The sequence below is a fragment of the Schistocerca gregaria genome, chromosome 4 (assembly GCF_023897955.1).
Source record: "Schistocerca gregaria isolate iqSchGreg1 chromosome 4, iqSchGreg1.2, whole genome shotgun sequence".
Classification (NCBI taxonomy): domain Eukaryota; kingdom Metazoa; phylum Arthropoda; class Insecta; order Orthoptera; family Acrididae; genus Schistocerca; species Schistocerca gregaria.
This window is the reverse complement of record NC_064923.1, coordinates 402,790,047-402,806,094: the sequence shown is the minus strand read 5'-3', so window position 1 is coordinate 402,806,094 and position 16,048 is coordinate 402,790,047. Positions and strand designations below refer to the sequence as shown.

Below are 16,048 nucleotides of genomic sequence, written 5' to 3'. Positions count from 1 at the left end.
AGGTATGCTGAAAGACAACATCTGACGCCAATGCCTCACCATAACTCCGGACATGCTTTAGAGAGCTGTTCAGAACATTATTCCTCGACTACAACTATTAATGAGGAATGATGGTGGACATATTGAGCATTTCCTGTAAAGAACATCATCTTTGCTTTGTATTACTTTGTTATGCGAATTATTGCTATTCTGATCAGATGAAGCGCCATCTGTCGGACATTTTTTGAACTTTTGTATTTTTTGGTTCTAATAAAACCCCATGTCATTCCAGTCATGTGTGTCAGTTTGTACCTCTCTATATACATTATTCCATGATTTATTCAGTTTTCAAATTTATACTGACTTATTGATCACCCGGTATATTAAATCTTGTGGTTTTGTTATTTTGATTGCCGGAATATGAAATTATTTTTCATACACCTCAATTTCAGAACAGTATTCTGTAAAAAAATGATTTCTCATTGTAAGTTTTATCATAAATTTTCAAGAATCGAAACTTGTACAATTTTTTTTTTTTTGAGGGGGGGGGGGAGGTGGTTGTGAGGAGGTTGAAGAGGTGCGCTCTGGCTCCTAAAAGTTTATAAATTAAGCATTGCATAAACGCAAAAATAGTTTTCAATGAAAGATTGTGTTTCCTATGCGGTGACATACTATTTGTTCACATCCTTATCGTCCGCTCAACGAAGGAAAATTGGGGAAAATTTCGAGTAGCCGCAGATTTTTGTAAGTGGTAGGCAGGAGGTAGAAATACTGACCGGTGGTTTGTGAGCACAGGGTGTGGTTGCAGGGCGTTTAAAGGGTCATTTTTAATGTCTTTCTTAAACAACTCCAAAACCGCGGCTTCTAGCGAAAATTGTTCCGAGTTAAAAAGTAAACTACGTTCAGTTCACTACAAAAAAAGGTTCTAATCATTTTTTTCTCTAGGACTAATAGTTTTCGCGTTGCAGAAGATAGAAAAATCGTAGAATATTAAAAGTTGTGTTGTAATGGCGTAAAATTAATGTTTATTGTTAAATGATGTAGGTTAATAACAAATATTAAATGGGTGTATTACATTTAAGTGGAGAAGAACCGCATTAAAGGATAAATTGTGTTCTGCAAGTGTGACAAACTGGGAAGGGATGGCTAAATGGTTCAAATGGCTCTGAGCACTATGGGACTTAACAGCTATGGTCATCAGTCCCCTAGAACTTAGAACTACTTAAACCTAACTAACCTAAGGACATCACACACATCCATGCCCGACGCAGGATTCGAACCTGCGACCGTAGCAGTCACGCGGTTCCGGACTGAGCGCCTTAACCGCGAGACCACCGCAGCCGGGAGGGATGGGTGAGGAAGGGATGAGGCACGTGAGGGACAGTAATTCACCGGATTGTGGTCAACCACTTCCCTCCTTCCTAGGTCTGCAAACTAAAGAGCGATCTGGCGAGTTCCCAGTCTCTCTACTTCACAAGAAACAATGAATGATAGGATGCTTCACAAAGTCATACGATCCCTTCCGCAGCTCGTCTGATTACTGACTGTGTAGAGTGCAGTGTTTACTTTCCACTGCGTGGAATACAGATATGTGTAATAATACCAATCCAGGAAAGGCACATGGACAGTAAATCTCTGCAGACTGGTCTACACTGCTATAGGGAAAATTGATGCCTTGTCATTCTGTACGACAGTTGTATCGTTCTCCCGGGCCCCCCATCGCTAGCGCTGCTCGCTATTCTGTTTACAAAGCCCATACCTCGCCAGCGTTTCCTACCTAGTTCTCTTATGAGGGTAGACAAAATAACTTCACTGAGCTCATGTTTATATAAAGGAGTTATTTTCAGTTTATTGTGTGAGTACTTAGTTACAGTTGTTAAATGATCTATTTTGTAGAAAGCTCTACAGCTGGAGTTATCAGCTGTGTACCGCACTGCAAAGCCTGTCCAAGTGTAGCACGCTGTTATGCACAAAAATCGCAACACCAATAAATAATTAATGTAGAGTAATGAAATTGCGGGAATACATTTGTTTAGGTAACATACGTAAGTGATTAACATTTCAAGTACATTGGTTAATGTAAGCGCGAAGTAGGCCATTACAAATGTGAAATGCTGGTACATTGATAATTGGTGCAAGTGCCAGAATGTAGAATGCAAGCATGCAAACGTGCTTTCATTGTGTTGTACTGGAGCTCGGCGCCAGTTTGTGGAATTAGATTAGATTAGATTAATTATTCATTCCATAGATCCATAAAAATGGGACTCCTCCTGGGTGTGGAACATGAAAGATAAACACATTACAAAAATGTAATTGGAAAACTTGAGTTTCATTAATTTTAAAGATCCTCACTCAATAAACAGTAAAATTATGTACATGAATTAAATTTAAACTTCTAATATTTACAGGTTTAATACTTACATCTGCTTTCATTAAATCCATCATTCAGATATCTGCTTGTTTCTTGGCTATTACAACCAAGTATTGTCAAAAATTAAAGTAAATTATTCATTTCAGTGATCCTCAGTTAAGAACAGTCAGATTATGTACAAGATTTAAAATTAAACTTCCACTATTTACAGACTTAAGACTTACATCTGCTTTCCATACATCCATCATTCACACAGTAGGTAGTTACTTGGCTGTTACAACCAAGTATTGTCAAAAATTAAAGTACAATAAATTTTCATTAAAATGGTCTACTGCGCTTGTTGAGAAACTCATGGATGGAATAGAAGGAGTTGGCCACCAAAAATTCTTTTAAATTATGTTTAAATTGTGCCGTGTCTGAAATTAAACTCTTAATGGTTGCTGGTAACTTATTGAAAATATGCGTTGCTGAATACTGGACTCCTTTCTGGGTAAGAATAAGTGATTTTAAATCTTTATGTATATTGTTCTTATTCCTAGTACTGATACTGTGCACTAAGCAGTTAGTTGGAAAAAGAAATGTATTATTTACAACGAACTTCATTAAGGAATAAATGTGCTGAGAAGCTGTGGTTAATATGCCCAATTCTTTGAATAGATTTCGACATGATGTTCTTGGATTTACACTACTTATTAATCTTATTATACGCTTCTTTACTCTAAAATTTTTTTCTCTGTTTGTGGAGTTACCCCAAAATATGATACCATATGACATAATGGAATACAAATAAGCAAAATATGCCAGTTTTTTGTATTTATATCTCCTGACATCATTCGCATTGCAAACACAGACTTGTTATTATGTTGCTCCCAACTGAATTTATTTTCAAGTTGTAATCCCAGTGTCTTTCCGTGCCTGTTGCACTTGGTTGGTCAGTACAGGGACGGCTAATGCTGTTCGTGGATGATGTAGAGTTGTTTGATAATGTGCTGTGTTTGCTCGGCTGGAGACAGGTCGGATGATCGAGCAGGCCAAAGCAACATGGCGACACTCTGTAGAGCGAGTTGGGCTACACAGTGGTATGTGGTCGATTGATATCCTATTGGAAAACCCCCCTGGAACACTGCTCACGAATGGTAACACAACATGCCGAATCACCAGACTGACGTACAAATTTGGGGTCAGAGTGCGTGAGATAATCACACCAAACCTTAACTCCAGGTGTAAGTCCAGCGTGTCTAGCATGCAGGCAGGTTGGTTGCAGGTGTTAGACTGCCCATCGCTGGCATCAAGACAGAACAATCTTCTGTCAGAAAACACAACAGACCTAAGCCCTGTCCTCCAATGAGCTCTCACATAACACCACACAATGGCGACGGTTTAGGCCAGTGGAATGCTGTAGGGCGTCTGCCTCGAAGCTGTCCGTGAAGTAACCGATTTGTAACAGTTCGTTGTGTCACTGTGACGCCAACTGCTGCTCAAATTGCTGCTGCAGGTGTAACACGATGCGCCACAGCCAAACTCCTAATAGGATGGTCTTCCCTCTCAATAGTGCCACATGGCTGTCCAGAGTCTGGTCTTGTTGTGACTGTAAATTCTCGTGCACCCATGTACATTGGCTACATTCCTGCCAAGTCTTTCTGCAAAATCGCAGAAGGAACATCCAGCTTCAAGTAGTCCTATTACACGACCTCGTTCATATTCAGTGAGGTATTGCCAATAGCATCTTTGTCGCCTTAAAGCATTCTTAACTAACATCAGTGCACCACATCCAGCTTCAAAGGTAACTAACGTCCACGACAATTACAGCGTGTATATACACTACTGGCCATTAAAATTGCTACACCAAGATGAAATGCAGATGATAAACGGGTATTCATTGAACACATGTATTATGCTAGAACTGACATCTGATTACATTTTCACGCAATTTGAGTGCATAGATCCTGAGAAATCAGTACCCAGAACAACCACCTCTGGCCGTAATAACGGCCTTGATACGCTTGGGCATTAAGTCAGAGCTTGGATGGCATGTACAGGTACAGGTGCCCATGCAGCTGCAACACGATACCACAGTTCATCAAGAGTAGTGACTGGCGTATTGTGACGAGCCAGTTGCTCAGCCACCATTGACTAGACGTTTTCAATTGGTGAGAGATCTGGAGAATGTGCTGGCCAGGGCAGCAGTCGAACATTTTCTGTATCCAGAAAGGCCTGTATAGGACCTACAACATGCGGTTGTGCATTATCATGCTGAAATTTAGGGTTTCTCAGCGATCGAATGAAGGGTAGAGCAACGGGTCGTAACATATCTGAAATGTAACATCCACTGTTCAAAGTGTCGTCAGTGCGAATAAGCGGTGACCGAGACGTGTAACCAATGGCACCCCATACCATCATGCCGGGTGATACGCCAGCATGGCAATGACGAATACATGCTTCCAATGTGCGTTCCCCGCGATGTCGCCAAACACGGATGCGACCATCATGATGCTGTAAACAGAATCTGGATTCATTCGAAAAAATTACGTTTTGCCATTCGTGCACCCAGGTTCGTCGTTGAATACACCATCGCATGCATTCCTGTCTGTGATGCAGCGCCAAGGGTAACCGCAGCCATGGTGTACGAGCTGATAGTCCATGCTGCTGCAAACGTTGTCGAGCTGTTCGTGCAGTTGGTAGTTGTCTTGCAAACGTCCCCATCTGTTGACTCAGGGATCGAGACGTGGGTGCACGATCCGTTACAGCCATGTGGATAATATTTCTGCCATCTCGACTGCTAGTGATATGAGGCCGTTGGTATCCACCACGGCGTTCTGTATTACCCTCTTGAACCCACCGATTCCATATTCTGCTAACAGTCACTGGATTTCGGCCAACGCGAGCAGCAATGTCGCGATTCGATAAACCGCAATCTCGATAGGCTACATACAATCCGACCTTTATCAAACCTGGAAACGTGATGGTGCGCATTTCTCCTCCTTACACGAAGCATCACAACAACGTTTCACCAGGCAACGCCGGTCAACTGCTGTTTGTGTATGAGAAATCGGTTGGAAACTTTCCTCATGTCTGCACGTTGTAGGTGTCGCCACCGGCGCCAACCTTGTGTGAATGCTCTGAAAAGCTTATCATGTGCATGTCACAGCATCTTCTTCCTGTCGGTTAAATTTCGTGTCTGTAGCACGTCATCTTCGTGGTGTAGCAATTTTAATGGCCAATAGTGTAAGACAAACGTGATTTGCATCCTCATTGTGGGGCTACTAGCGCCACTTTCAGGCGACTGGCGCGAAATTTGAACGGTCACTGTCTTTCAGATATAGACACACGCTTACCAACTTTCGGTTATGTCGCACAACTACTTCTTGGTGTAGCGATTTCCTTTTCCGTCAGTGTATTATCCCATAGTGTCGAATTCACTGTCTCCACTGCTAATGGCTTTAATACTTCTCGCAGCCTGAATAGCAGCAAACGCATCGCCCAAACTTCAGGGAATCCCAACATCTGCATAGATCCAGAGGCAAGTCGCGTAAATGTTATGGAGCTTCAGATATTTCAATAGTAAGACAGGCAAAACATTACAGCAGATTGCTATTCTAGCCTCGAACATGATCAGTCCAATTCCATCAGACGTATTCACAATCATCTTGGAAGATTACTTGTGGATGTATAGCAAGAGGCTCCCTCACTGTAGCCCACTCTATAAGTACCAGCAATTCCTGAATGGAAGCAGTCTGCCATTAACACATTTAATGGTGAGAGAAGTGCAGTAAGTTTCTCATCTTGCTTTAATTCTCCACCAAATAACTACAACATGGTTACACGGGCTTACAATACGCTGTCAATACGCTGTCAATGATAGACATCACAACATGTTACATTTACTCATCAAATCCCTTTCTCGCCAATGCCACATATGTCAGTGACCACATCACACAAATTAAACACTTCTCAGCTAATGTTAATGGGAACGTATTTTACTTTAAAACTCACTTAACAAATGTAAATAAACACTCACTTAGCAAACTGAAAATAACTCCACTATACAAACACAAGTTCATTGAAGTTATTTTGTCTTCTCACATAAGAGAACAGGACAGGAAATGTTAGTGTGGTATAGTACATAAGCAAACTGAATTGCGACCAGCAATCACAGTGGGGGAAGTTGCCTTTCCAGGAAGAACGTTACAGTTGCCTTACAGGATTTTTTAGGGGTCAGTTTCCCCTCTGGCGATATAGAAAAGTGTGCAGAGGTTTACGTAAAGTCTGCCCATGTGCCTCTTTTGCGTTAGTATTATTAGTAACTCATATCTGTGGTCCACGTATGTCAACGCACGCTGTGAAAAATAATACATTCCCTAGGCGTGTCTGCACGCTGCATCGCCAGTGATTCATGATGCGGCATGTGGAAGCAATGGTATAACTTTGAAACATATTGTAGTTGCTTCTTGTGAAAAAGTGGAACTCACTCTTCAGTTGTAGCTCTACGGAGGAGGGCAGTACATGACCACAATCCGGTGAATTATCTTTCCTCACGTGTCTGCCATCCATCTCTTCCCCACTCAATTCCTACCAGCCTGTCACATGTGCAGAACGTAATTTATGTCTTAATGCGGTTCTGCTCCACTTATATGTGGAACATACATTTAATACACTACTGGCCACTAAAATTGCTACGCCACGAAGATGACGTGCTACAGACGCGAAATTTAACCGACAGGAAGAAGATGCTGTGATATGCAAATGATCAGCTTTTCATAGCATTCACACAAGGTTGGCGCCGGTGGCGACATCTGCAATGCATGAGGAAGGTTTCCAACTGATTTCTCATACACAAACAGCAGTTGACTGGCGTTGTCTGGTGAAACGTTGTTGTGATGCCTCGTGTAAGGAGGAGAAATGCGTACCATCACGTATCCGACTTTGATAAAGGTCGGATTGTAGTCTATCGCGATTGCAGTTTATCGTATCGCGACATTGCTGCTCACGTTGGTCGAGATCCAATGACTGTTAGCAGAGTATGTAATCGGTGGGTTTAGGAGGGTAATACGGAACGCCGTGCTGGATCCCAACGGTATCGTATCACTAGCAGTCGAGATGACAGGAATCTTATCCGCATGGCTGTAGCGGATCGTTCAGCCACGTCTCGATCCCTGAGTCCACAGATGGGGACGTTTGCAAGACAACAACCATCTGCACGAACAGTTCGACGACGTTTGCAGCAGCATGGACTATCAGCTCGGAGGCTATGGCTGCGGTTACCCTTGACGCTGCATCACAGACCGGATCGCCTGCGATGGTGGTGTACTCAACGACGAACCTCGGTGCACGAATGACAAAACGTAATTTTTTCGGATGAATCCAGGTTCTGTTTACAGCATCATGATGGTCGCATCCGTGTTTGGCGTCATCGCGGTGAACGCACATTGGAAGCGTGTATTCGTCATCGCCGTACTGGTGTATCACCCGGTGTGATGCTATGGGGTGCCATTGGTTACACGTCTCGGTCACCTCTTGTTCACATTGACGGCACTTTGAACAGTGGCCGTTACATTTCAGATGTGTTACGACCCGTGGCTCTACCCGTCATTCGATCCCTGCGAAACCTTACATTTCAGTGGGATAATGCACAACCGAATTTTGCAGGTCCTGTACGGCCCTTTCTGGATACAGAAAATGTTCGACTGCTGCCCTGGCCAGCACATTCTCCAGATCTCTCACCAATTGAAAACGTCTGGTCAATGGTGCCCCAGCAACTGGCTCGTCACAATACGCCAGTCACTACTCTTGATGAACTGTGGCATCTTGTTGAAGCTGTAAGGGCAGCTGTAACTGTACACGCCATTCAAGCTCTGTTTGACTCAATGCCCAGGCGTATCAAGGCCGTTATTATGGCCAGAGGTGGTTGTCCTGAGTACTGATTTCTCAGGATCTATGCACCCAAATTGCGTGAAAATGTAATCAGATGTCAGTTCTAGTATAATATATTTGTCCAATGATACCCGTTCATCATTTGCATTTCTTCTTGGTGTAGCAAATTTTAATGGCCAGTAGTGCACATTAAAGCTCACTTAACAAATGTAAATAAACATTCGCTTACTAAACTGAAAATAACTCCACTATACAAACACAAGTTCACTGAAATTATTTTGTCTTCTCACATAAGAGAACAGGACAGTAAATTATAGTGTGGTATAGTATGCCAGCAAACTGAATTACGACCAGCACTCACGGCGGAGGAAGTTGCCTTTCCCGGAAGAACGATACAGTTGCCTTACAGGATTATTTAGAAGCCAATTTCCCCTCTGGCGACGTAAGAAAGTGTGCAGAGGTTTACCTTAAGTCTGCCCATGTGCCTCTTTTGCGTTAGTATTATTAGTAACTCATATTGTGGTCCACGTATGTCAACACACGCTGTGAAAAATAAAACATTTCCTAGGCGTGTCTGCACACTGCATCGCCAGTTATTCATGATGCGGGATGTGGAAGCAATGGCATAACTTCGAAACACCCTGTAGTTGCTTCTTGTGAAAAAGTGGAACTCACTCATCAGTTGTAGATCGACGAAGGAGGGCAGTACATAACCACAATCCGGTGAATTATCTTTCCTCACGTGTCTGCCATCCATCCCTTCCCCACTCAATTCCCACTAGCTTGTCACATGTGCAGAACATAATTTATGTCTTAATACAGTTCTGCTCCACATACATTTAATATTTGTTCTTAACCCACTTCATTTAACAATAAACATTAATTTCATATCACTAAAACCCTGATTTTAATAACCTGCGGTTTTTTCATCCCCAGTAACTTGGAAACGGTTAGTCCTACAGAAAAAAAGAATAGGACCTTTTTGTAGCAAATTTAATGTAGCTTAATTTTGTACTGGGGAATATCTTCGCTAGAAGCAAAGGTTTTAGAGTGATTTAAAAAATATGTATGTGCTGTTCTAAGCTGTCGTCAGCACATGAGACCGGCAAAGAGGTTGTGAAAAGATCGATATCGGGCAAAAGCAACGCGCCTACCGGGAGAGAGGCCAAATAGAGACTTGCAAGCAATGCGCCGCCAAAGACCTCTCGACCTCCAGCATTTAGATCGCTCCGCAGACAGAATGGCTCACACAGTCAGTCATCAAGTGAGTCACCAAGTCGAGTCTTCAGTCACAGTCTAGTCACTTATTGTCGCAGTCTCAGGCAGCACATAGCGACCAGAGGAGAGTACATAGTGTACTTGTACTTCACCAGCAGTGAGGCTGACGTAGCCTATTACAGACAGATTGTACCTCAACACCTGGACTGTCCTAAGTAAAGCAGCTTCCTGTTTATAATTAAGAACCCTGTTAATACACACGTGCAGTTGTATTATAGAAAGAGGATACCGACCACCAAATAACATCCTCTCCTTGGTCCCCATGGTAAAACCTTACAGTGGCAATGAGACGACAAAAGTGATCTTTAAATGCGCTCCATTCCCACCCCACCCGTCAGGATTTATAATGTATTATTCCTGGCACTCCTGCCTACCACTGCGCAAAAATGTGAGACTTCGCGATTTTTTTTCCTAATGTAATTTCTTTGACCTTCGTTGACTAGGCTGTAACCAGAATTTGCTGTAGTCTGGGCTGGCAGAATTCTGTAGAAATCCGTCGACTCGAGCCCTTTTTTTGTATTTTGCTTTTGTGTCCGGCCGCTGTCAACATTGATGATCCAGGGATACAGTACCGATGTATCGTAGCCTTTATGAAATGACTGTTGAGCTCTGCCAAACCAGTATGCAAACAGGTGGCTCCAGAAATGTGTGGTGAAACAAAAGCATAGCACCTTATCCATCTCAGGGATCCGGGAGCAAACCTTCGTTCTTTCATTCGAGACAAGGTTCAGTTGTGTTTATTACACGGGTACAAGCTGAGCAACACACTTAAATAAACCACAACCCTCTAAATTGATGAATGCATCGAATGATGCGTCTAAATAGGAATTCAGCAACATTTACTACTTTATCATTTACAACATTAATATAGTAGGGCCTACTACAATACTTGGCTTTGTGGTCTTTGTAACACTGACACACTTCGAGACATAATTAATAGCACAACAAACAGAGAAAAAATTGACACCTCTTGAATAGATCTTAAATGCGCTGTGGCACTGAAACTGCATATTTACGGGATAATAAAGGATAAATACGAAATCCGGCACGAAAACTTCAGAAACTGTGAAATCGAGATTGCGCTGTACGATCTGCTTTTGTTACACGACCTGGGCACAGACCACGTGATCTCCTCAACCAGTCAGCACACAGAATGAGAGCACATTCACGTCACGTAGTCAGATAATCGTATCATCACATTTTCAACGCGCAGCACACGAATGACGAAAAAATTTTAAGAATGAAACACTAATAAAGTAGATATTGCAATGTAATGTACAAAATGTACAGTACCAAGCAAAGCGATGGTGTAACATACCTGTAATGTTGAGAAAATTGAAGGCGCGGCTTTCTACATCTACGGTTTGCATCTATACTATGCAAACCACCGCGAGGTGCTTGGCAGAGAGTACGTCCCATTGTAGCGGTTATTACGATTTCTTCCCATTCCTTTCACGTATGGAGTGCGGGAAGAATGTCTTATCCTCACGATCATGATACATAGGGGTTTGTAGTATATTCCTAGAGTCAGTGTTTAAAGCCAGTTCTTTAAACTTTGTTAATAGACTTTCTCGGGATAGTTTATGTCCGTCTTCAAGAGTCTACCAGTTCAGTATCCCTGTGACACTCTCCAACGGATTAAACAAACCTGTGACCATTCATGCAGCCCTTCTCTGCTTACATTTAATATCCCCTATTAGTCCTATTTGGTATGGATCCCACACATTTGAGCAGTATTCTAGGATGGGTCGCCCAAGTAACTAGAAGCAGTCTCCTTTGTAGACTGACAACACTTTCCCAGTATTCTACCAATAAATGGAAGTCTACCAACTGCCTTACTCACGACTGAGCGGATGTGACAATTCCTTTTCGTATCCCTACAAAGTGTTACATCCAGGTATTAGTATGACAATGCTGATTCCAACAGTGAATAGGATTATATATTTTTTCGTCTTGCGAAGTGCATAGTTTTTCATTTCTGAACATTGAGAGCTAGTTGCCAATCTTTGAACCGCTCTGAAATCTTATCAATATTTATGTAGCTTCTTTCTGATAGTACTTCGTTATAGATGAATGCATCATCTGCAAAAAGCCTCATTACTATTTAATTTTTTTCAAGGTCATTAACACCCCGAAAGGCATGCAATTATAGTCAATAGTCGTGATTGCTACATTCTTCGAAAGAATTATTGCATTACAATTTCCCTAGGTTCGTGAAGTTTACCCGATTCAATAAAAAGTGATGTAATATCTCTTTCTGGTGATGTGCTCGACGGAATATATGCTCAGCTAGGTAACCCCTGAAATGTTTGGTCTTTCTGTCATATCGTGGAATGGCACCTCTGAAGTCTCGCTACATTCTGTCCACGTTCAGCGCGTGAACGGAATGATGCTTCGTATGTGCTAAGTTCAGACTATGGTTCACTTCGAGGTGCTGAAAACCTTCAGCACCTTGAGTGTTGTATGAACGGAAGGTCACAAACGATCAACGTCCCAGGGAGGATCTTTTCTTTTATTATTCTGAACTACACTTCCTTGGACCAAAATTCAACTTGTTCGAGGAGGCATTTTTTCAACCTTCGCTGAATTCCACCGAACGCCCAATTTACTACGATTTCACGGCATTTGTTGTGTATCCTCTTCCCAAATTTCGCTTCGCCAACTCACAACTAAACTGTTACATTTCGACTTAACTTAGACCTCTGGCTACGCTACAGATCAGTCTGCCACCGCAGCCAGGTTTTTTGCTCTCACATTCGTTGACTTCCAGTTTGTTACCACGCACAGGTTCTTTGCTTTCATATCCGTTGTCTTGGCCAACTCACGACCAACTGTTGCATTCCAAACTAACTAGACACTCTGGCTATCCTACCAATCAGTCTGTCACCACAACCAGATTTTTCTGCCAATTTAAGCCTTGATGTTATGTCCCAGACTAACAACACCCTAGGAAGTCGCGAGATATTCAGAAAAAAGAGCCAAAAACAGCTTAACCACACCCCTGAAAATCGCGACCCATTCGCAGAATAAAAGCCAAGTATTTGTAACAATAAAAAATATAAGTCACTGCTTCACTCCAAGCAATTTAACCCTAGATAACTTAAACTTCTACAATTTACAACTGCAGTTGGTACCAATTCATGGTTACCGCCAACATTTTGAGCGGTACAGTTGTCAGTTGTTGGAAAACATGGCATTTTGTACCCATTTTGTATATGACACACAACTACAAATCTTATAACTGTACTTAACTAGTGCATAAACTATAAGTTATGACTCTCTTTGAATAAAATATAGTGAAATTTACGATGGTTTGATAACAATGTCACAATGTACCCCTCCCCCTTTAACGTTCTAGGACTGGTACTTCCTGTCAGTTCTGTTATTACGTCTAAGCCGTGCCGCACCATACCCTCGGAAATCGCGATATGGAAACCACGACATATTCGGAATAAATGAGGCATATATTTCTCTCAAACACGAGTAGCAGTGTCACAATTTCATTCCCATCAATTTAAAAAGTCGTCTTAAATGTCCGACAAAAAAAAAAATCAGAACTAAAATTATATATGAAGTCATAGTTTTGCTTATTTCTGAATTGTATGTAATTTAATTGGTGTGTGCATGAGACGAGATATTGACGTTATCGTTGACTAAATAAATCACGTCTGTTATGCTCACTGCAATTGGCTAACTAGATCTCGAGTCTTGTGCTCTGACTGCGTATCGTAAATATTCAGTATCAGCGCAAGAGCGCATTAAGGATCTATATAAGAGAAGCCCTTTTCTTCTCGGTTTGTTGTGCTACAGTGCCCGGAAGTGCGATACCGAAATATAAATATTTAACAATATTTCGCACAGGCGCCTATGATCAGCTGTTCTTCCCATTTTTATTTCGCTGACACTTCTAGAAGAAGTGTGAAGAAATATAAATTTCCTTTTCTCATAAACTTCCTAATGATCTACAGAATACTGACGTAATCACACTTTAATGACGTATCACTCAACTTCAACTATGCCGGTACCTTTGGTTACCGATAAAGAGAATCACTTATAATACTAGTCTACTACCTTGCATTTACAAAAAGGTAGTAATGAAATGCGCAGCTATTGAGGTGCACATTTGCCATTAAATGTTAGCAACAAGTCTTGTTAAAACGGAACATCGTTTAGTTTTTATTTTTGGTAAAGCATCTGTCATAATTTCTAATATTAGCAACAACTCTCTCGTTTCATTTAATTAATGATTTCTCGTATCCAAATGCTTTGTAATTGGGTACTGAAAACGTACATACCTTTCCAGTTGCTCCAGAACCATTCAGATCCGAAACTAGGAACGGCGTATACTCCCCAGTGAATGAATATACCGAGTTTCGCATCGTCGTACCACTGTGGCAAGGGTCGAGAGTCGAGGCTGTCCCACGTTGGTTCGTATGTTACATTGTCTTGATACGGTGCGCCACACACAAACCCACAGGCCGAAGCTGCGAGGATGAGATAAAGTGTCAACTGCATCTTGGTCTTCTCTCTTATCCAGCGTGTTACCGAAGCTCCTTATATACCTGTATACGGCTTTCCATCTCCTCGCTGATAAAATCTGCTGTTCACTATCGCTGAAACACAATACTGTACAAGATATCGAATCACAGTCGTCGGTGTGGAGAACGCCAGATGTTCTTCTGTAATATCCACTTTGTAGTCATAAGTTCTGAGATTAAAAATTCATTTTAGATACGACGTCTTTGACAATGTTAACATGCTGCACCTTGTATTATTTTAGTACGAATTACGAGAGAAGATTCCCTTGCATACATGATATTCATTCTGTCCGTCGTCAATTAGATATGTTTTTTTCCATTCCCATCTCATGAAGCAGTTCTAAAGAATGTAGCAGTATTTTTGTAGGTGGCAGAAGTTTTGTTGATAAAAATACTATTTCGCTGTGGGACCACTTCGCCTGCATTCTACGACCGTCGCAGTGTGATAACCTGGTTTAACTTGAGGTCATTTCCAATAAATGGTGCACATCCAAGTCGCGGCCTCACTGCGAACAATATATATCAAACCACACCAAATTTAAACCAGATGTTCGAAACAAAAGACTGATGGAAGCAGAAAATACTCCATCGTTTGTTTCCTGTGTTGTTAACATCGAAGTCATAATATCTTCATCGAGAGTGATTCGATTTTGTAGTCAGTTTGCCGATTACGCAATGAATTGTTTGAGCAGAATGTTCCAAATAAATTAACGGCAGAACTCTAATTTTACAATGCACTGAAATCTGCCGGGCCAAAAGCAACCTCTTCCATCCATTCCCACATCGTGTTTCTAACAGATAGTAGAAACACGTAGAAAAATGACTCACATAGCACTTTAGAAGACAGAGGTAGATATTACACGATGCATCTGTATGCTACTCTATGAACAAACTGTCAGTGATGTTCAGAGCTAGATTTTCAGAGAGCACCCCTCTCCCTCTCCCCTTCTACAGGTTTGTTTTTGACTTTTCAACCCTCCCCCATTCATGCACTCGTTTGTTTTTCCGAAGTTTTTAGCTTTCGCACTTTTTCTGTTGCCGTGCAGAATTAAAATTCCACATTACAAAAAAAGGAATCACTCACTGAATTAGTTAAACGAAATATATCGTGGTCTCCACAGTTGATATATATCTTTCTGCTGTGAAAAGGAGCCGGCCAGAGTGGCCGAGCGGTTCTAGGCGCTATAGTCTGGAACCGCGGTACCGCTACGGTCGCAGGTTCGAATCCTGCCTCGGGCATGGATGTGTGTGATGTCCTTAGGTTAGTTAGGTTTAAGTAGTTCTAAGTTCTAGGGGACTGATGACCTCAGCAGTCCCATAGTGCTTAGGGCCATTTGAACCATTTGTGAAAAGGAAAGCTATATCGGAGAAAGGGAAGGAAAAAGCCCGTCTTGCGTGGTGTGGCGTTTTAGATAGGAATTAGGTCAAAGCAATAATAATTCTTACCTCAGAGTAAGAACGAAGTAAATCAAACCGATGTGGTTCACAGAAACAAAAGATTATAAGTAAATATTATTTAATGAGAAATCATGCATAGAAGCATTAAAGGTGAGAAACATAGCTCAAAACTGAACAATGAACCAAACGTTACGCTGGCGACAGTTTTTCTAGCTTGCCTTCTACGCTTTCAAATCACATGCAATTCCTTTTATTTATTTATTTTTTGTTACCACTTCCTCCGAAAATAACAACGCTATTCGAGGTCCCTCGGTGTCTCCTTTGGCCTCGGCGCCTCAATCCAACCCTTGTGATTAGTACACAAAATCGTTGAAGGTGAGGTGGCTGAAAATTTAAAAATCACTTTCACAACTCGTCAGTGGCAAACAGTAAAAGATAACCAAACCACTGAATGATTAGAGGCGATTACTTCACTGAACGGATGTCTCAGGGAACAAAGTAAGTGCATCGGTCGAGCCGAGTTTTCAGCGATAAAGTCCAACGCCAGTTGGTCCTAGACGGAAATGTGTGACTGCACAGCATGTGTCAGTGTAGGTTACGTGTTTAACAAGCA

The 16,048-nt window shown here is 41.8% G+C and overlaps 1 protein-coding gene across 1 annotated transcript in view; it reads right to left on the bottom strand.

Annotated features, from left to right (window-relative positions):
- The window catches only part of LOC126267506 (alpha-L-fucosidase-like), a 93,987-nt gene extending 79,140 nt beyond the window's left edge, over positions 1 to 14,847 (bottom strand). Inside the window, exon 1 of the mRNA XM_049972803.1 lies at positions 13,795 to 14,847. Coding sequence (XP_049828760.1) covers positions 13,795 to 14,014 — 220 coding nt within the window. The 5' untranslated portion in view covers positions 14,015 to 14,847. The remainder of the gene's footprint in view (positions 1 to 13,794) is intronic.
- Between the last annotated feature and the right edge of the window lie 1,201 nt (positions 14,848 to 16,048).